This window comes from Trichophyton rubrum, assembly GCF_000151425.1.
Source record: "Trichophyton rubrum CBS 118892 genomic scaffold supercont2.12, whole genome shotgun sequence".
NCBI lineage: Eukaryota > Fungi > Ascomycota > Eurotiomycetes > Onygenales > Arthrodermataceae > Trichophyton > Trichophyton rubrum.
Genome location: NW_003456417.1, coordinates 190,670 through 211,046, shown reverse-complemented (window position 1 = coordinate 211,046; position 20,377 = coordinate 190,670). Strand labels below are relative to the sequence as shown.

The 20,377-nt window shown below is 48.3% G+C and overlaps 10 protein-coding genes across 10 annotated transcripts in view; 7 read left to right on the top strand and 3 right to left on the bottom strand.

Moving 5' to 3' along the window:
* Nucleotides 1-1,293: 1,293 nt before the first annotated feature.
* TERG_12651 (uncharacterized protein) lies at nucleotides 1,294-2,490 on the bottom strand (the record flags this gene model as incomplete). Its single annotated transcript, XM_047751581.1, has 3 exons — nucleotides 1,294-1,525; nucleotides 1,581-1,772; nucleotides 2,300-2,490. The coding sequence occupies 3 exons, from the start codon at nucleotides 2,488-2,490 to the stop codon at nucleotides 1,294-1,296; spliced, it is 615 nt and encodes a 204-aa protein (XP_047607473.1).
* A 1,155-nt stretch (nucleotides 2,491-3,645) lies between these two features.
* Nucleotides 3,646-4,524, bottom strand: TERG_12650 (uncharacterized protein; the record flags this gene model as incomplete). The annotated part of the gene is made up of 1 exon (XM_047751580.1): nucleotides 3,646-4,524. One exon carries the CDS (start codon nucleotides 4,522-4,524, stop codon nucleotides 3,646-3,648), a length of 879 nt encoding a protein of 292 aa, XP_047607472.1.
* Nucleotides 4,525-7,681: 3,157 nt separating this feature from the next.
* TERG_08118 (uncharacterized protein) lies at nucleotides 7,682-8,098 on the top strand (the record flags this gene model as incomplete). Its single annotated transcript, XM_003231284.2, has 1 exon — nucleotides 7,682-8,098. The coding sequence occupies one exon, from the start codon at nucleotides 7,682-7,684 to the stop codon at nucleotides 8,096-8,098; it is 417 nt and encodes a 138-aa protein (XP_003231332.2).
* Nucleotides 8,099-8,838: 740 nt separating this feature from the next.
* On the top strand, nucleotides 8,839-10,549 carry TERG_08117 (uncharacterized protein; the record flags this gene model as incomplete). Its single annotated transcript, XM_003231283.1, has 3 exons — nucleotides 8,839-9,169; nucleotides 9,252-9,387; nucleotides 9,445-10,549. 3 exons carry the CDS (start codon nucleotides 8,839-8,841, stop codon nucleotides 10,547-10,549), a joined length of 1,572 nt encoding a protein of 523 aa, XP_003231331.1.
* Nucleotides 10,550-11,521: 972 nt separating this feature from the next.
* On the top strand, nucleotides 11,522-12,448 carry TERG_08116 (uncharacterized protein; the record flags this gene model as incomplete). The annotated part of the gene is made up of 1 exon (XM_003231282.1): nucleotides 11,522-12,448. The coding sequence occupies one exon, from the start codon at nucleotides 11,522-11,524 to the stop codon at nucleotides 12,446-12,448; it is 927 nt and encodes a 308-aa protein (XP_003231330.1).
* Nucleotides 12,449-12,936: 488 nt separating this feature from the next.
* On the top strand, nucleotides 12,937-13,738 carry TERG_08115 (uncharacterized protein; the record flags this gene model as incomplete). Its single annotated transcript, XM_047748887.1, has 2 exons — nucleotides 12,937-13,242; nucleotides 13,412-13,738. The coding sequence occupies 2 exons, from the start codon at nucleotides 12,937-12,939 to the stop codon at nucleotides 13,736-13,738; spliced, it is 633 nt and encodes a 210-aa protein (XP_047604878.1).
* A 302-nt stretch (nucleotides 13,739-14,040) lies between these two features.
* TERG_08114 (uncharacterized protein) lies at nucleotides 14,041-16,846 on the top strand (the record flags this gene model as incomplete). The annotated part of the gene is made up of 5 exons (XM_047748886.1): nucleotides 14,041-14,081; nucleotides 14,139-14,349; nucleotides 14,402-14,488; nucleotides 14,560-16,715; nucleotides 16,789-16,846. The coding sequence occupies 4 exons, from the start codon at nucleotides 14,041-14,043 to the stop codon at nucleotides 15,961-15,963; spliced, it is 1,743 nt and encodes a 580-aa protein (XP_047604877.1). The 3' UTR covers nucleotides 15,964-16,715; nucleotides 16,789-16,846.
* Nucleotides 16,847-17,044: 198 nt separating this feature from the next.
* On the bottom strand, nucleotides 17,045-17,512 carry TERG_12649 (uncharacterized protein; the record flags this gene model as incomplete). Its single annotated transcript, XM_047751579.1, has 1 exon — nucleotides 17,045-17,512. One exon carries the CDS (start codon nucleotides 17,510-17,512, stop codon nucleotides 17,045-17,047), a length of 468 nt encoding a protein of 155 aa, XP_047607471.1.
* Nucleotides 17,513-17,906: 394 nt separating this feature from the next.
* On the top strand, nucleotides 17,907-19,250 carry TERG_08113 (uncharacterized protein; the record flags this gene model as incomplete). The annotated part of the gene is made up of 3 exons (XM_047748885.1): nucleotides 17,907-18,690; nucleotides 18,761-18,914; nucleotides 19,007-19,250. 3 exons carry the CDS (start codon nucleotides 17,907-17,909, stop codon nucleotides 19,248-19,250), a joined length of 1,182 nt encoding a protein of 393 aa, XP_047604876.1.
* Nucleotides 19,251-19,936: 686 nt separating this feature from the next.
* The window catches only part of TERG_08975 (karyopherin beta), a gene marked incomplete at its 5' end in the record, with an annotated part of 3,340 nt that continues 2,899 nt past the window's right edge, over nucleotides 19,937-20,377 (top strand). The window contains 3 exons of the mRNA XM_003231278.2: nucleotides 19,937-19,976; nucleotides 20,098-20,156; nucleotides 20,230-20,370. Of these exons, the coding sequence (XP_003231326.1) occupies nucleotides 19,937-19,976; nucleotides 20,098-20,156; nucleotides 20,230-20,370 (240 nt within the window). The remainder of the gene's footprint in view (nucleotides 19,977-20,097; nucleotides 20,157-20,229; nucleotides 20,371-20,377) is intronic.

The window sequence follows — 20,377 nt, the reverse complement described above, 5'->3', positions numbered from 1 at the left end:
GTGTCAAGTTCCAGCTCCTAAGAGCTCGTTCGAGACGTCTTGCCAGAGAACAATAACTTTAATGTGTCTGCCCTTATATATTGGAGGCAGGATGATGGTACCCATACACCCACTTTGAGTACCACTATACCCGCCGCTCCACTACGTGCTCTTTTACCTAACCGGCAGACGCAGTAAAATCTCTAGATTGCCTGAAACAACTCTTGGTGAAATGGCAGACCTTTCGACCTGTTTTGAGCCTTATTTGTCGATGGACTAGGGGCGGCAGCAGATGTGGGGTAGAGCTTTGCTTTGTTCCACCTCTGGTAGTGGATATCTACTCCTGATTTGGACAATTGATCATTCCTTTCCTTTGCTGCCATTTCATCGCCTTCACTGAGTCCCTTTCCTAGGCCGTCAGGCCCTCGTTTTCAATTAGGACAGAGCCCTATTATTGAGCACCTATGCTCCGACATGGTGCTGCACTCTCCCAACAATCCATGGTCTGTGGCTTCTTCTCGTGTGAGAAGGAGGCTCAAATTCATTACTGGAGTTGGGTGACCGTTTATCGGACAAGACAACGTGACGAGGAATATCTATCAAAGCCACAACATTAATTGTTAGGCTGAATATCTCGGGAAACACGTCTGTTTTTATAGCCATAAATAACTAATTTGTATGTATTTATATACCCTACCGTTACCTCTAAGCAGGCTAGCACAACATAGATAAGTGCAGCGAGCAAGAGAGCAATAAAGTAGATTAGCTTATGTTAACTCTTAGTTATATTTTATATTCAGACTAAAGAAGAACTGTGCCTCCATAACACGGTGTATGACGGATATACATACGCTGAAAAGAGATCTTTATGCTGGCTGTCCTAATCAGGGAACAGTTAGCAGACATGCATATGTAGCATTATTGACCAGGGATATGCCAATCACTGGGTCTTCGTGATACCCCCCGCTACCCGACTCCAGGTCGTCCAGCGCATCCCATTATTTGGTTACCGTGGGCGTAGGCAGACACATTAGTTATATAAATTAAATACTGCATAGATAGCATAAACATCTTCTAGCCCATCCACCTAAATGCGAATATTGACTCAGTTCGATCCCATTAAACATCCTCTGGCTGACAATTCATAATTAGGCAAGATGGAGGGCACGACCACGCCAAACAACGACCTAGTGGGCCGTCCTAATGAGCTTTCCACGCTTCTTGATCGCTCTAAGTTATCCCAAAACTCTCAAAAACATTGTCATCAAGTCAATATTGAGCTACTTAAGGATTTTGCTATATGTGTTTACATGTTTACTCGTGCTCAGTATGCCTGGTATCACCTTTCCACATTTGTTTGAACATAAAATCCTTCGAGAGCAGATCTTGCGGTTTCCCAGACTCAACAATGTGCCCTCCATCAAGCACTATCACTCTATCGAAGTCCATATTCGTGTTTAACCGGTGAGCAATAGCAATAATGCTGCACAATTCAAACTCTTCTCGAACAATCTTCTGCATCAACTCGTCCCTGGCTTGGTCGACACTACTTGATATTAGCAAGGCAACCTTGATATATATTACGCTCTCCATGACCTTACTTGCCCGTGATTTCATCTAGTAAGACAATCTTTGACTTTTGAAGAGTAGCACCTGCAAGGGAAAATAACTGGCGCTGGCCATGGCTCAAGGAGCTGGGTTGGAATTCGGAATCAAGCCCGCCTTGGGCACTTATCACATCAAAGAGTAGAGCTTTCTTCAGAGCTTCAATAAATTCACAATCGGAATGTTGGCTACACGGATCCAGGTTAAAGCGAACAGTAACAGGATAAATACAGGCTCCTGTGGTATCATATTAAAACGGCTCCGAATCACGTTGCGAGGTAGGCTGGCCAAATCAAGGCCATCCACTGTAATAGAACCAACTTGGACTGCAACCAGACGTAATAGGAGCAAAAGAAGAGATAATTTACCACTGAAATTAACATACTTAGCCCAGATTTATAACTAGTTCAATCGTTGGGAGTGTAATAACTCCCGCTTCTACCACATATACCAACTTTTTGCTCTTCCTCTATCGTTATGTTCAGGTCGCGGAGTACTGGGAATTCAAGCCGAAACCTATAAGGTGCAGACGTCAATAAAAAAAAAGAATCTGGGAACTTCGGCGGTGTGGGAAGAACTTACTTGTAATAAGCAGTAATGTTATAGATATCAATTTTTCCATGTTGCGGCCAGTCTAATGGCGGTTGGAATACTTCTCCAGGCTTGTGCTCTGAAGGGGGTATATTTGGTAAAATGCTTGATCCTGCTAACAGACTCGATGCTGGTCTCTAGAGCGGTCCACGCTATAATAATCGAAGTAAGTATCAAGTTCAATGATAGAACTTGGGTTAGGGCAACACCAGTAAGCCCACCGCTCGCCTTGAGGGTCACCGCTAAGGTCACAATTATGACTGCAAGAAAGGCAATGGTTACATCCAGAACGAACGTAAGCCAGCGCTGGACCATGTAGAGTAAGTACAGTGGCTTCTGCGACTCATCACTTGTAGCTCGTCTCTACTGCCTGAGCTGTCCAGCCAAAAGCTCTGAGTGTAGATAGTCCATTCAAATTTTCTAAAAAGTTCGAGTATGAAGGGCTTTTTGCCTCGAGTTCCAGCAGTCTTAGCTGGCGAGAGGTTCGTAGGTAGAAATTTTGCATCGTGTATAATATCAGAACAATGTCTATAAATGCAAATTCCACCCATGGCGACGCGATGATAATCAAGATTATTTGACCAAGAGCCAGGAATACAGTTAACAGCCAGTTCAACAATGCCATGGGTAGCTCGTTATCGACCAGTTGAATATCCTGAGAAAAGCAGTTGATGGTGACACCGATACCCGTTGAACCAAAGAATGACAATGGGACATTTATAACGACGTCGAGGATATCTCTGTGTAAGCTTGAGCCTGCTCTGCTGACGAAATGGATGAGGGTATGATATACCACTCCAAGCAGTAGGAAAAGCGCCGAACTCTGAAGAACTGTGTAGACAGCCCAGTATCCCAGATCATCCAGTCTTGCAGGCCGAGAGAAGCTGAAAGTGTCTACCCAAATCCTCATCCAGTAGGTGGAAAAGATGCATAGAGTAGCATAGGAGATTACCAGTACCAGTAGAAGACAAGATATCCAGATACCGGCAGCTTCAAAGTAATAACCGTAGATTCTGAAATCCCCTGATTGTCGGATTGGCAGGTTCTCATTGTATTTTTCATTATTGACAGAAGCACCCACACTCTTTGAAGCCGCTTGATCAGTATTAACAACAGTTTCTTCTTTCTCGAAATTCTCTGCAATGGTAAGGCTACCAATATAGCCACTTTGGGATCGTAGCGATTGAAAGCTCCCTTGCTGAATTACCTGGCCAGATTTATCGAGAGCGATAATGTGGTCTGCAAAGGGGAGGTACTCCGTGGCATGGGTTGCAATAATCACTGTAATGCCGTGTTGCTGTGCAAGTCCCTTTGGGCCTATAACCTCCCGAAAGATGTGACTTGCCCCGGTATAGTCAAGTCCGCTGAGCACATCATCAAAGAGCAGTATTGGTTTCAGGGCATAGAGGGCCCTGGCAATTGCAATCTTTTGCTTCTGTCCACCACTCAAGTTGATTCCATCACTTCCGACTATGGTCTCATTTCCACGGGGCAGGGAGTCGATATTGGTAACCAGTGCACAGGCTTTAACAACCGTGTGCAACTAGGCTCGAATATTGAAAACCCAATTATATTCTGCTGAACTGTCCCATTAGTTAGATGTGGCGTTTGACGGCAGAAGCCAATCGGCGTCTCTCCAAGAAAAGCATGGCAGAGAGTGGATTTCCCACTTGCAATCGGTCCCACAATAAAAGTACTTTGGCCCTGGGGGATAGTAATATTGATGTTGTGAAGAACATCTCTGTCATCTTTCCATCCAAAAGACCCATTTGTCACTTCAATGATAGTCTGCTCAGGGTGATATTTCTTTTCAAAAGTTGTCTCCCGCGGTTCGTCCGACAGGGCAGGAAAATGCCTTATATCCACCCGGGATTCCGTTGATAAAAACTTATCAATACGTGAGGATGATCCAAACGAAGCAAGCAGTGGAGGCAGGTCAAGGAGTGTTTGGCTGAGCGACTGAGCCAAGATCAACAACAAGGATAGAGACGTGAATGCTCTTGAGGAATCAAATGGCTGTCCATTTCCATTCACCCTCAAGATGAATAGCAAAAATGTAAGTGGTGGTGAAATGAATTGCGGAACATAGCCTATTCCTGTGGTCCATACTAAAAGCATTCTGAACCGATTGACTAGCTTAATCTCTTGTGGTCGGATATTTTGAAAAATTGGCGATAGTATCCCGGTTCGCCCTCTCATTTTTAGTGGTTTGATTGAAGATAGCATTCTTGAGATGGTCCCAACTCGAAGTTGGGAATAGCTTGCCCAAGCTGTCTGATAACTATCGGATGAGCGACTTGCCCATATTGACAACACGGAGGATAATATTGCGATAACAAGCGGCACCATAAAAGCCGTACCAAGCTGCCTCTCCAAAAGGATGCTGAGAAGCCAGCCTGGATAGCATTTGCCCAAAACTCGTGAAAACTCCGCAGCCCGAAGATTATCCTTTCGACATCAGTGCTCATTAATGTCACAGCTGCTTTCGGATCCTCCACAGAATGCGTATTTAACTGCAATGTCTTCACACCAATAGTTGATACCAGACACCAGCGGATCATAGTGAGAACTCGATAGTGGTAATACCAGTAAAATCCAGTGGATATAGCGATCCCAAAGTATACAAGAGCATATGCCCCTATTAAGCCATAGCCAATGTCCTTTTCTTTTGGTTCCGAGGATTCAGTCAGATAGTCCAGAAGCCGGTTTAATAAAATGGGCTGGCAGATTGTTAATACTATCAAAATCGACCGTGGAAGAACAACCATCAGAATGGGCCACTTTAGAGAGATATAAAGTGCTTTGATGGCTGCATACCTACGCTGATCCTTCTTTAGCTTTTCTCAGACATCTAGGAAGTAAGTTTCAAGAGAATCAGCATCCATCCCTTGGGCCAAGCAGTAAAGATCTGTAGAAAGTAGCGTAGACCTAGCCCCGTTCAGTAGTAAGCGGTTAAGCCAGAAAAATATGCCACGGTTAAGTATGCTACTGGTATCTTCCGGTCCATACCCTTCACAGATGGGTCGCTGTATATATTTTGCTTTCTCCCATGATTCCAAGATCAGAATAAATATTTTAAAACTGTTGATGCAATGGATAACGCAGAAATGACTGAATATGGCTCTACTAAGAAGACCGTACGTGCCCGTGTTGCGTCAAACATCATATAAAAAAAGAGGTATATGATGAGAGTGGAAGACGGTTTAATGTTTCGTCCATGCTCAAGTTATGAGAGTAGCAATAAGATTGCGAAAGTAGCAAGTGAGAATACCACTGCTGTAATGGATGGTCAAGTCCTCAGCGTGTCATGGATGCTCCATATTGCCATTAATGCTATTTGCAGCATTCGTAAAGGAAATAAGCTAAGAAAGCGCATCGTCAGTTAATTAAATCCAATATTTGGTATTGTGATTCAATAATTGCGTAAATGGGATAAAATTGAGGAATTGATCGAGTAAACGGACCAGCAATCTTAAAAAGCTGAAATCTACGAGCCAACACAAATTGAAATTGGCTCTGCAGATAGACAAGTCGCCCAAGTCCAGAGATCAAAAATAGTAATGATGGAATTATTGACAAGATAGCGTCTTCAAATAACAGAGTAAAGTCCCAGCCACGTTGGCAGCCATTTGTAATTGGGCGAAAAGAGTTGTCCTTACACATGTCATGCATGACAGACAATTTTCCTGTACCTTAGGTTTAAAGCTAGAATATCTTTGGTATTCCGTTTAAGTGTATCGAGATTCCTATAGAATGGAAACGACCCAAAGTTTGTGTAGGTAGAGGTATTAAATAAGGCCAACAGGAATAACCGTCGATGGGATTTCCTCGCAAATTAATTGTTGGTTAGTGCTGACATAGTTAGCACCGGGAGACAGGAATCAATGCCGGAACCGGTAAATGGATGGCAATGTTACACGCATCTTCAAGCGAGAATATGCCGCAGAGTAAACGGGGCAGTTCCATCCAAGGCAGAATGCTTGTCCCCGTGGTCACCCGTTGCTTAGCGTATTTGAACATATTCCGGTTTTCTCTCAGGGGCTGCATAAATGATACTGCCAACAAATTGATGGCGAATAGGTACAAATATGCCCGGAGTATGGTGAGCCGGACACTGAAACTGAAGGAGGGGGTGTGTAATTTAGCAACTGCATGTCTGATGCATTAGTGTCAACATATCCTTCTGCATTGCAGATTCCAACATCCTCCGAGTTGGAATCTACCTCCTTAATAAGTTTAAGAGTTGCGGCTTGGTGGTAGCTCACAGGGGCCTCTAATCTGATAGTGCATGCGTAAGCCTTTTGCTCCCACTCGATACCGCTGGTGCCTCGTGGCTCTAAAGCTTCGGTGAAGTTCCAAGAAAGCTTGTTAGAACATTTGAGAATGTTGACAAGCTTACCTTCCGTTGCAACTTTAATTCATTTCTACATATAGTACATCTAGAGTTGCTCGCAAAAATGCCGTTTCTAACGGATGAAAATCGCTTGTCGCTGGGACTGTAACCCCCGGAGTGGGACTTTGACACAGGAGGAAAGGACCATATGTATGAGCGAATCACTGCATCTCTGCATATCGACAGGGCGAAAATACAGGGCGGCTACCCATGTAACCCTATGCAAGAGGCTTTGATAAGCTTATCAACCGCCGGTTCTGGAGCCTATATCAAGCAAATTGTCTCGTCTTTGGCCAGCGAAAAAGATATGAACAGATTTCGTTCTGCCATTAAAGATATGGCCAAGACAACAGCTCTTTTGAGAACTTGGACAGTTCAATGCGATAGCGTGTGGTTCATTTAGACAGGTCTTTAAGGCCCAATCCAGTGGGATGCCAGTTGTCGATGTCTGGCAGAGATGAACCCATGCCAGGGGTAAAAGAATTAATTGGACATGCCATTGCAATAGTCCCAGTGAGAGTCGATATGAACATCATGGCAACGAGCTTGCTGGGGCATACCCGACAAGGGTTCAGGCACAAATAGCAAAGAGGAAACCTGTCAACCACTCAGGCTTACAGAATATTTCACGATTAAGCCAAGCAGGCATGTGGCTTCCAGTCGTTGTTAGTTGCGCAGCCAGGAGAGGAAGGCCATGTGGTGACCAAAGGATGTGGGCCGTTTTTCCTATGCCCTGACCTATTCAGTGTTTCCTTAATAAGGAAGAGATTAAGATGACGGCCGCATTTGATGCCTCAATCTTAGAGACATGGTTAGTGAAAAGAATGGTCGCATACTTTAGCTTTGTGATGCAGGAGCTCGCAAAGGCAGACGAGTCTCACACACTGGCACAACTAGTTGAAAAAAGCACCTCCAGGGGATACCAATGATATCTGGGACTGGAACGCGAACAATTCCAACATCTACAAAGAAATGTGTACATAACTTAGTCATGGAGGTGATGGAACGGCAGCCACAGGAATTGGCCGTATGGGATGGTGCTTTAACTTACAGACAGCTCGGGACCGGTCTCAAGGGACTAGTTGTTCCTCTCTGCTTCGAAAATCTGTCGAGATGCCTGGGACGGCTGGAGAATATAGTCTCTGGTTTGACCGGCATGAAGCTGATCGTAGCGTCGCCAGAAAGCATAAAGCGAAACGATCGATGGTGTTTATTGCTGATGAACACCAAGCGCTAAATTCTGCTTTTAAGCGCAAGCGCCAAGACGCGCTTATTATCACACTTTCATCATTCGCAACCACAATCAGCCAACATGGGAAAGCTTTTGGGATCGGACCTGGTGAGAGGGTCTATGATTTTGCGTCGTATGATTTTGATATTGCCTGGTTATGCATTGCAATCCCTGTCTCATGGAGCATATCTATGCATCCCATCAGCACACGAAAGGAAAAACGACCTAGAAGGCTCGATATTGAGGTTCAATGCGATTATTACTTTTATAACACCATAAATATGTCGCCCGATTATTGAAGGCGCATAACCTCCCTTGCATCAGATGTGTCACCCTCGGAGGGGAACTTCAAAAATGGAGCGATTGTCAGAGCTGGCCGGCGCACGTCAGAAAACGAGTGTATATGGACCATCCGAGTGCACAGTGGTATCTGCAGCAAGGATGCGGAAAGTCCTGCTAAGAGGTGACATGGTCATTGGCCATGGATTAGCTTGTGCTAACTAAATACTTATCAATACACCTTCCCCTACTCTCGCACTAATTGGCGCAGTGGGCAAAGTGGACTTCAAGTATAACAACGAAGTCAAGCATGGTGATAGGGTAGTTATCGGAGATCAATACCGGATATCGGAAAGACATGGGATAAGATTTTTCATTATGGGTCTGGAATAGTCATTTGTCATATTAAGGAAGGAAACAGCAGGATATTAGGTGGTTATTTACTTTATAGTTATAACTAATTAATGGTTAACTTGCACAGATTGACTTAACTAACTAGCTATATAGGTAGTATCAAAGCTGATGTTAAATTTCTAACAGCCTACCAAAACCACTTACACCCAACATCCATGTAGTAACTAATCAACATGCATCCTTGTCAACTCATGCCCGAAGATCATGAATCCCATAATTTCTTTTTCCCCTGCCCCAATCCCACCCTGATCTCCGAATCCGCTTTTCACCCGTCCTGGAGACGTTGGGTGTTGAGTTATGTTGCATATGCCCCTATCCCCAGTTTCAAGACACCCACTCTTCAACCATGGCTCTCTCTGTATTGACAAAAATTCTCTTGTTACTAGCATCAGTGCATCTAGTGACCTCGTTGCCGTTGGAAAGAAGATGCAGCGCAGAAACACTCCAATTTCGAGATGCCGAAACAATATCCTACATACCAGCGGGAACAAATCTAAGCCTTCCATTCAATGACCCTTCATGCAGCAGACCGAACCAGGTAGTTCCTGTAGATATATGTCGAGTGACGCTGTACACTGCCACGTCTTGTAGGTCCGGTGTTCATTATGAAGTTTGGCTGCCTTTGGAATGGAAGGAGAGAAGATTTCTAGGTACGGGGAATGGGGGAATTGATGGATGTAAGTTTACTTGAATCTGGAGATATTCCATCCGGGCGAGTATATGTAAGGGTGTTTACGGCCGTTCTAACGACATATCTAGGCATCAAGTATGAGGACCTTGCGTATGGGGTGAAGAACGGGTTTGCTGTAGTCGGTTCAAACAATGGACACAATGGTACTACTGCCGTGACGATGTACCATAACTACGATGTTCAAATCGACTTTTCCTGGAGAGCGTACGTGGCCACCTTCCAGTATCTTTCATCATGCCTTTCTAACACGATGACTTGAAGCCTACATACGAGCGTAGCTATTGGAAAAGAGGTTGTGGCACAATACTACAATAGACCACACAGAAAGTCATACTATATAGGCTGCTCTCTCGGTGGGCGGCAGGGGTTTCAGTCAGCAGTAAAGTTCCCTGAAGACTTCGATGGTATTGTTGCTGGAGCTCCAGGTTTAGACTTCAACAACCTGGTTTCGTGGAGAGCTAGCTTCTTCCCGGTGACCGGCAGTGTAGAGTCACCGGATTTTATCACCCCGAAAGCCTGGAAAACGTTTATCCACAGGGAGGTACTGCGACAATGTGATGGTATTGACGGGGTGATGGACGGGATCATCGAAGACCCATCACTCTGCCGCTTTAATGCCGATGCACTTCTATGCAAGCCAGGCGAAAAAACAAATTGCTTGAACCAAGTCCAAGTTGATATTGTGCGGAAGATATTCTCTCCACTCATGGGCGAGGATGGTGAATTGATATATCCAGCCATGCAGCCGGGTAGCGAAGAGCTAGCCACCACAAAGCTGTACGCGGGGAAACCATTTAGCTATTCCGACGAATGGTTCAAATATGTCATTTACAACCCGTCATGGAACGCATCGACGTTCACCGTACATGATGCCGCGGTTGCAGAAGCCCGGAACCCGGGAGGTATTAAAACGTGGCCGACATTCGGCGACCTAGCCGAGTACAGAGCCCGGAACGGCAAGATAATCATATACCACGGCGGACAGGATAACCAGATAACCAGCTTCAACACCGAACGATACTATAATTATCTGTTGCAGTCTGACGGTGCTGGCAGTGCTGGGCACCTCGATCGTTTTCTCCGCTTCTTTCGCATATCGGGCATGTTTCATTGCAGTGGAGGACCAGGCGCATGGGTTCTAGGTCAGGGGGGCGGAGCTGCTTCAGAAGGCATCGGATTCAAAGGGGAGACCAATGCTCTCGCTGCTCTTGTTGATTGGGTTGAGAAGGATGTTGCACCGGATACTATTGAAGGTGTCAAATTTGTGGACGACGAGATCACGTCTGGCGTTTCACTACGCCGAAGGCACTGCAGGTTGGTATTCTCTCATCTTCTTCCATTAAGGGTGTATACTGATAGGTGGTGATGATAGGTATCCACGCCGAAATGTGTATATGGGGGGAGACAGTTCGGATCCTAGCCGCTGGGTATGTCGATGAATTGCTACCAAAGTAGATAGGTGACAGTCCCTTCGGCCTGGCCATGGTATTATCCTCACCTAAGTCTCATAAGCCTCTATTCCCTCAATATTTCGTTTAGTAGCACAGTGTTATATAGGCTCAAGGTTATGGGTATTCCATGGGTCGAGCCAGGCTGTGAATTATGCAACGAGAGAATACGGAGGCTCCGTCTAAGCGATGTTACCATCTGATAAGGCATAATCCTTGGTATTACAACGACTAGAATCCCCCTTTATGCATCCATTGGGCTATATAAACCTCCTCGTCGACGTCAAAAAAGCCCCAAACTGCAGTTGATATGCTTAGTCAGCAAAGCTCAGCCTCACCTCAGCCTCAAAACTCAAAACGACACGAACGAGGATGTTTTTCTGGCGTGTTTAGATCTGTTGACAGCGTCAGGAGTGTCAGAGAGACACCAGAAACACGGCGGCAGGGTGGCAAGGATGGCGAGAAATGATGAACATGGCCAGGACCCGGGCCGCAGACACGTTTTTCTGTACGGGGGAGCAGGGTTGCCGTGCATGAGCCGGCAATCACAGCCGACAATAACTACACTGCACAGTCAGGGAGACGGTGGACGACCAGCATAGCCCTTCATCCACTGCGGCAACAATGTCTGCCTCTGAATCCAAAGTGAGATGTTGCTTGATGGTGGATAATGGATCAGGATCTGCCTTATTCGGGCAATTCCCGGTGAATGAAGATGTTGACTCCCGTTCTCTCTCCGGGAGGACTATTTAACCGCCGAGCAGGCGCTCCTTTGCTGACTGCTTAACCATCCATTCCACACTCCTAGAACTTTGAAGTCTGTGAAAGACGTCTAGAGGATCTCAGTTTACCCTCATCTGCTATCAGAAACCACGATATTACAATAAAAGATGCCGCTGTTCGGATCATCGTCGAGATCAAAGCTACCTCTACCTTTCCTGAGCCGGAATAAACAGAATTCGCCTGCTCAGAAGTCAACATATAGCAATAACAAATCTACAGGAAGCCGTCATTCAGATCCCCCGCCAGCATACACACCCGTCTCAGCCACCTCGACGACGGCTCCAAGCTTCCCAGCTGCATCAAGTGAGGGTGGCTCTCTGGCCGCGAGTCCAGACCAGCCAGACTCGTTTCTCGCCCAATTCGATACCGTTTTCCTCATTGACGACAGCGGTAGCATGCGAGGGGCCAGTTGGAAAGCTACCGAGAACGCGTTGGCCAAGATTGCCCCCATCTGCACCGCTCAGGATAAGGATGGGATAGAGATATACTTCCTCAACCACCGCTCGGACTCCTCGAATGGAGCATACTCCAACATCCGGGACACAGGACATGTGCGTGAAGTGTTTACGGCCGTGAGCCCTTGCGGCGGGACTCCAACGGGGACCAGGCTAAATCATATCCTGAAACCGTACTTGAAGGGGTTTGAAGAAGCTTCGAAGAGCATGAGCCCCGATGAACGAGACAATGCGGTGCGGCCGCTTAATATCATCGTTATCACGGACGGGGTGCCAACGGACGATGTTGACAGTGTCATCATCCAGACAGCGAAGAAATTGGATAGACTCAACGCTGTGCCATGGCAGGTAGGCATCCAGTTCTTTCAGGTTGGAAATGACCCCGAGGCTGCGGCGGATCTCAAAGAGTTGGACGACGCCCTAGCTGGCCATAACAACATCCGTGACATGGTCGACACTGTGCCCTGGGATGGCACACAGGCTGGCGGCGGGCTCAATGCGGATGGGGTCTTAAAGGTGGTCCTCGGTGCCGTGCACAAGAAATATGATCGAAAGAACGCTACTGGCGGACGACAGTAGTCTCTCCTCCTTTCCCTCCTGTGTCTCCTTTTTTTTTTTTTCTCTCGGCCTCTTGAGTGCCAGTTCCTCTCCCCTCTCTCCCTCTCTTTGGCTACTTTCTTCCGCTCCGCTGAGTGCGTTACACTGCCACGTTAGCCGTGGTATTATTTCTCTTCTTGCACAGGAACTGTCCGAACTGGCCTATATCTTCCTGTACTGCTAAATTAACACGCTGAGCCTAACAAGTAGAAAAATTAAACACCATATCCGAAACACTCTGGTCTCTTAATTTTCGAGCTGCAGGGTGACATTATCAGGGTCTCTTAAGGGCAAGGGACGGCCCCATCCAACACTTCGCGCCGGCGGTTAACTAGATAACTGGCATCTTTCATCACAAACACAGGAGATTACCAGCGAGACATCTGGCGTAACCTAGCATCTGCCTCCACGTCAGTCATAAACAGGTTCGACTGTTGCACGAGGAACGGTCCAACGGCCGCCATGTTAAGATGGCAGCTACACATCCCAGCAACGAGTTGACGTCTCAACTGTTGACTAACAACATCTTCAAAGACCAACAACGACGCCGGCGCTTAACAGTTTCAAAACGACAGAAGATGAGACAGTCAACATGCAGAAAGACGAACCGTCTCTTGCCCTGCAGCGAGCGCCAGAAGGGCCCCGGAGGCGTCCCTGACATCCAATCAAGCCGTGGCCGCCATCAACGCCTCCTTGTACGACAGCGAGCTGAGCGGAAGACGAACGAAGTCATGAAGAACGCCTGTCCTGCCCCCAGTGTCGATGATCGCTCTCGAGTAACTGGCTGACCCAGATCCGCAGGCCATCATCATCGTCAGTGGCTACCTTGCAAAGTCAAGAACTGCTAGTCCAGTGGAAATCCTCGTCATTCTCGCCTATGGCTGGCCGGCCGAGCAAGCCGAGCTGCGTATTCTTATTGGGACAGAAAAAACTCCGTAGCGACAGTCAGCGAATATCCACAGCCAATTTCGCGGCAGACAGACTGGGGATCCCGATGAAGCTTGCTCAGTGGCTCGGTCTCTCGCTCATCCTGGCAAGGGGGATTTTCCTGGCCAGCCGTCCCTGTCTGTTCCTTGCAATTCCTTGCTGTCCCTTGCTGGCCCCCATGCTCAGCGTCCAAAAATAAGAAAGGCGGAGCCAGTGCCAGTGCCAGAGAGCCCTGACAGCGTTCGCAACTCGCGGCATCTTCCAGAGCTTCTTCTTCTTCTTGTGCATCTTGAAACGAGAGCGCTGCCAAAGGGGACTGGTTTCAGGTCCTTTGAGGTCAAATAAATATAGCATCATCTTGCATTGAAAAAAAAAAAAAAAAAAAAAAAAAAAGAGCTGATGCGGCAGGGCAAAGAAACACTCTACATAAGGGCATCGATATTGCATACGATGAAGAGCTCGCAGACAACAGAGCAGTGAAGCTCTTGTCTCGAAGCTGCCGTCTTTTCTTTAGTTACGCCCGTCTGTTCATTCATTGCATCTATTTCTCCCTGGCTGGTTCCAGTTCATACATTTCTTCCTCTTCCTTCTGTGCTTTTCATATCTTCTATTGTATTTCCGTTCTACTGGTTGTCAATCGCATCAAGATGGCTACTTCGGCTACCACGACTTTAATGACATTCCTTGTGTAAGTGACAGTCCTTTATATTTGCTATAATGGATAAACGCTGACGGATACTTGCAGACGGACTCCTCCTTCAACCCGGTCCGTCCGCCTTTTCGGCTCATGGGACAACTTTGCAAAGGGCTACCCCATGGAAAAGGACTCGCGTACCGGTAGAGGCCATTGGAGAGGATGCCACACCTTCACCAACATTATCTGCGATGGCCACGGGAATCCAATCTATCCGGGTCGAGATGGTGGCCTGAAGATGGGCGGGACTTACTGGTACTACGTATGTATTCCATTGCACTGATAGATCTATATATATTGACTGAATTTAATAGTATGTCCTTGACGGTGACTTGGATTATTATAATGAGTCTGAAGCCTGGACGACATCGTGCCCTTTGCTACCTGGACAGCCGCTTCACGTGCTTAATGTCCTATATACCTACCTCCATCAGTCATTTCACATGGCCGGAACGGGAGTGCGAGCTCCCAGCTGTCGGTTCCGCAGACCATGAATCCTGGTGACAAGTATGTCAACCCAAGGCCACCACCGCGCCCTCAACTGCCCCGGCTGGTCACTTCTCCTGCTGCCCTGGCACCGCAGGAGGCTCGTGGGTCTCTCGCGTCTCCTGGACCTCAAACGCATGGCAGGAGCTTCTCTCAGCCCCGAGCCGCTAGTCGCAAGTTCAAGGTTGGCGGGAAACTATCCCTAGATCTGAAACTCCCCATGAGCAGCCTTGCTCCTAAATCATCTGGACTTCGTACTGCATTCTTCAACCGTGTGTCTCCTCGCTCAGCCACTCACGAGACCTCGGAGAAGCACACGAAAGTGCCAGAAATATCCTTGACCAGAGATACTCCCGTGCTTGAGCAGAGTCATCAAACCCGAACGAAGAATTATCATCTTCGTTCAGAATACCCAGGCACTTCCTCAACCTTAGCTTCTCCGTGTGGTTCGCCTGCAGACCTCGTCATTGACGACAGGTTTCCCGAACAGGAGAATACGAACTACCACCCGAATATAAAGACTAATTGCCATACCTTGGACCCATTATACCAAACAGGACATTCCAAAACCCGCTCCAGGTCCCGAAGCCCTGCCCAAACGCCGTTGAGGAATTCTGTCGATTACGATGCCGACCCCAGCCAGGACACCACGGCTACAAACACTACCACCACACATCCTTCAACAGTAGAAGTGCCATGCAAGCTCGATGGCCATGAGCCTCTATCTCCCATCGACCTCTACTCCAAACGTCTTCCCACACTTCCTAACAGTCCCTCTTCCGTCTTGGATGAAACATTCAACTCCACATGGACATCCACACCTTCATACCAACCCCTCGACTTCAACCACTTACAAAGCCACTTCTCCAAGTCCACCGTCGACTCATCCTCCCCGAGTTTGACTCCATCCCCTCATGAATCGCCTCTACTCCCAAGCGGTAGCCGTTTCTCCGACTGCAGCACCGACACCGAAATAATTTCCCCATGCTCCATGACATCATCATCCACCTTCAACAACGACAGCAACTCTCCAGCAAACTACAGTATCTCGGCAAGTACCTCGTTAGACAGTAACTTGTCTGATATCTGTCAAGACTCTAAGCAAAACTATCTTGACGTCTTCGGCCTGTCTAACCTGCATATCGGTCAAGACGAGGCCAAGAACGCAGAACCTGCCTTCTCATGGATGACATCTGATCCCTTCAGCGACGAGAAGATCAGTCTTTGTGGGAAAACCGATGCATCCTCAGTTACCATCAACGCCAAAACACAGGGCTACAGCTCTAACAGCGAGCAGGCCGAAGCTACCATCAACAACATGATGCAGGAGCTGATTGAGGATATGGGGTATCTCGGCGATATGATTGATACGTATCCTGAGAAGATCTAATTCTTTTCCTCTTCTTCTTAGCGTGCCTTTTCCTTTTTTTTTCTATGCATTTCTGTCTCGCTTTCGGTTGTTCATCGAGCAGAATCGGCGTTTGAGTGTTGCTATTATTTGACCTGTATTGTAACTAGTCAGTGTCCGGTCTAAAAGCAGAACATTCAGTAGATACATTGAGCGAATCACAAAATATTCATCCTAGAAAACGTTTGCAGAATAGTAACTATCTACTCGTTTTAATAAAAATCAACCTCGTTGTAGTTGGATGTTCCAGTGATAAGCCGTACATCATTTTCGTGGTGACAACCTCAGAAATAACATCAACCAGCACCATCAATAACAACCGCCAACCCCATTCATAAAAGAGCAAGATACACTCGCTACATCAATTGAGCGCAGGCCAAAGCGCAAAGATACCCCCAGAATCATCGGACACGCGGGATTAGCTGTCCATCGTGAGAGTGTGTAGCGCCGCCCCGCGATGGCTTCACCAGCGAGCCCATCAGCCATCGCGGCCGAAGAAAAAGAGCCTGCAACGCTCAACTCGGTGGCTGAAAAGGACCTAGCTGCAAGATGCAAGCCGCGGACCATCGCGTACTGTCCTAACATGGATTTGGTTGCAGTCGTTACCGAGGACGAGCAGGTGAATGTGTACAGGCTGAACGGCCAGCGGGTGTTTGGCGGGGCCTACGGGCTGGGAGAAGAAGACGGCGAGGAGGGCGTTGTGAGAGCCGTAGGGCTAAGGTGGAAGGAGAATGGTATTTATATGCATATCCTACTGGTTTTATCTACCTGTTTTGAGTCCTTCAGTGGCTAAATGACTTGCTGCAGGGCGGGTGTTGGCTGTTGCTTGCTCGGATAACAGGATACGCCTGTTGAGCTCCTACAGTGGGAAGATGGTGCATAGCCTGACAGCAGAGCCTGCACAGGTGCCGTTCTCGTCGCCACAGCGGCCAAGTGGTAGTATTTCGTGCATTGGATGGGGTGTCAGCTTTGCAGAGACGGAAAGCCTGTTGAAGAACCTGAAGGACCCAGAGGGCAAGCTGAGTCTAGATGACCTGTTGATGTCGGACACGAAGCTGTCTGCTCATCTGGGGTTTCTCAAGGAGGATCTACCGCGTGAACTAGCCCTGCTGGACATTGAGGGCTCGCTACCGAAGCTGAGTACGCTGCCGTCTACGGGTGATGAGTACGTTAGCCGCTTTCTTCTAGTTGGTACTATCCATGCTAATGGTATATCTAGTGACGATGTGTTTAGTAGCAGGGTGTCTCTTGACTCTATATTCCATTCTCCGGTGAAGAACCCAGGAGACTCAGTGGACGTGCTGCTTGCCGGGCTTGATGATGGCTCCATCCATATGAGGATCTTCGAGAGCTTTGAGATCGGTTCTATTGACGTGTCTAGTTCCCTGGATGGGCCAGATGGTGATACCGATACCAGCAAACGAGGATACAAGACTCTTCTCCATGCATCCCATCCGATGAGCACGACGCATGCACTTCTCTTCCAGAGCGAGGCCGGAATGAAAGTGCTAAATCTTGATCTACGGTTCATCACCAAGGCAGGTAGGTATCTGCCCCTGCTTGCGTCGAAGGTCACACAGCTACAGAATCTACTCCGGTATATCAAGCAAGTACAAGCACAGATGCACCTAGAGTGGAAAAATGCACGAGAACTGCCTATTCGATACCTGAGGAATATCAATGAAGAGCTCAAGGAGCAGTGCCACTGCGATTTTGTCACGGCTACATATCACTTAATAGTTACAGGCGATTGCTATGCCCCGCTGAAGGAATTTCTCGCTACCACCATCAGCGACAGAGTATGTTGGCCAACTGCTTCTTCCTTTTGATAACGTATGATGCTAACAATGTAGGGACAAAAACGATGGGAGAAGACGGTGGCTGGTGGGTATGAAGCCCTCCGCCGACTTACTTATGAATGTCTGATGCCGGCTCTGGAACGATGCGGCGTGCTGCTGAGCCGACTGATAGGACTATCAAAGTACCACCGTATCAGCCCGATCTTAGGCCTGGAGACGACCTATCTCAAGGCATGCGTTGCAACTCTGGACTGTCTTACCTTGCTGGGGCACAAGGTCGTGCTTCACAGCAGCATAGAGCTCAAGGAGTTCCATGCTTTTTCCCATTGGATGCAGCATGAGATCAAGCTCCAGTCAACAGATCCAACATCATCGACGATGGACGAGCTAGTAGAGGCGGCGGACGAGATTGACTATGGCACAACGCTGGGATATGTCAAGGGGGCACTCACCAACAGTGCTTTGCAAGGGTTCCTACAAGTACCACAGCCACCGCCAGGGGCACCAGGGGCAGATCCAGAAGATAGAAAACGATGGGACGTTGACATTCAGGACGACGGCACGTTTTACGAAGAATACAAGAAGCTGGTATCTCAGCATGAGTCGCAGAGGTCGGTGGAAGGACTATCGATACCGATGCTGGGTGACTTGACCGCCAGGCTCTCGGCACAGTGTGATCGGGTATTCAAGCAGATAGCAGAGACACAGCGAAGAGGAACGCTATTCCGGTCTGCTCTCAAGCTGAACGAGGACTGTGACGCTGCCGTCCTCGACATGGCCATGAATTTTGAGGTGAGCACGCGTCTTGCGTTTCGGGCGAAGCTGGCTGACGGCATTTCTCAGGAGTACGAAGGTGAAAGCCTGCCGTCGATATATGCTGCATTCCGATCTCGCACCACCGCACACAAATGTATGTCAGGCCTGTAGACGTTTACCATTAGCCTCTGTATATCAACCAGTAGATGCTAACCGACTGATAGTCTACATCTACCGGCACATCCTCAGTGTTGTCAACGGGGTGAGCTCGACCAAGGCCAGCCTCCAGGCCACCGTCGAGCTTGGCTCTGGCAGCATCCAGGACCTCAAGTTCGTTGAAGACGGCACTCTGATGCTCCTCTGGAAGTCCAAAGGCATGTTTCTCCCTGTTCTCTTCTTCTCTTTCTTCTCTTCTTCTCTTTGCATGCTTCTCCGGTCTAACCAAACTCCCTAGTATCACACCTGGTCAGCATTCCCTACCTCCCCAGCAAGCACGACAAGGTTGAGATCGACTTCACCGCCGCCGAGCCAGCTGGGAGCCTCCATCTGGCCCTGGACCGCCTGGTTTGCCACAGCTTCGCACCGTCATCCAGCGGCGACCGAGAGCCCGTCCACCTCGAGGTCAACGGGCGGCGCGGACGGCGAGTTGTCTGCGTCCTGTACGCCGACGGGCGACGGTACTCTGTCCTGGACCTCGACAGCGCCCTGGACTAGGCCTGCTCGCCTGCTGCCTGGTCGTAACTAGTGCATAGCTGCTGGTATTAAGAATAATAACCACAACGGCCACCCTGCGTCTGCCGCAGCTCAAAAACAGAGACACGGAGAAGAATCCAGATAAAACACCGCCTCTTCTGCGCTTCCAGCTGTAGTTAACCAGCGAATAGCCAGCAGTGATTAAATGATGTCTAGACAGGCCCTTTAGTGGTCTTCGTAGTTGGTTGTTCTGTTAAAGCCCACTTCTCGCTCGCACCCAAAATAATAATTTTTTTTTTTTTATTTATTGTTGTCAACAACAACAACATCCTCAACCTCTTCACTTCTTCACTTCTTCACTTTTCCTTCTTCCCTTCGCTTCCTCAGTCAATATTCAGCTTCTTCTTCTTCCTTCTTCTTCTCCCCCGTCCTCGCTCGCTGCTCTGACCGGACGCCCAATTACTGCTCGCCGGCTTCGTCCGTCCGCCGTCTTCTTATCCTCGCCCTCTTGTCCGTCTCCAGCGAGATCGATAACTAGCCAAACGCGCAGGGGAGGGGGGCAAAAACTCCTCCTTTTTACGAGCTTTCGATCCCGCTGCGTCTGCTGCACCTTTCTTCGGTCTCTGTTTATTATTCTCGCCCTCTCTAGGATATCGACGTCTGCCGTCTAGTGCCCGCTGCGAAAGGTCCAGCCGTGCTCTTCCATCATGGACGTCAATCAGGTGTTGGCCAGCACCCTCTCTGCCGGTACGTAGAAAGACGGAGGAATACTCCAGAGACGCACACGACAAGGAAGCAGATGAAGAGATAGAGGAGAAGAGAGATAGACGTGAGATCTGTGTGCTAACATGCTGCTCGTGCTCTGCAGATGCCGCTACTCGCCAGAATGCGGAACAGCAGCTACTTCACGCCGCAGAGGTCGACTTTGTGCGTATCCCACACCCTCCTTATAGGGCTACTCTACGCTGTGCTGGGCTGCAAGACTGACAGAGATTGACAGGCGGGATACTTGACGACCCTGGCCGGTGAGCTAGCGAACGAAAATGCTGCCTCGTCGATCCGAACGGCCGCTGGTCTGGCGCTGAAGAACGCCTTTTCCTTCCGAGATATCGCCCGCCTGCGAGAGGTCCAGGGCCGGTGGGTGCACG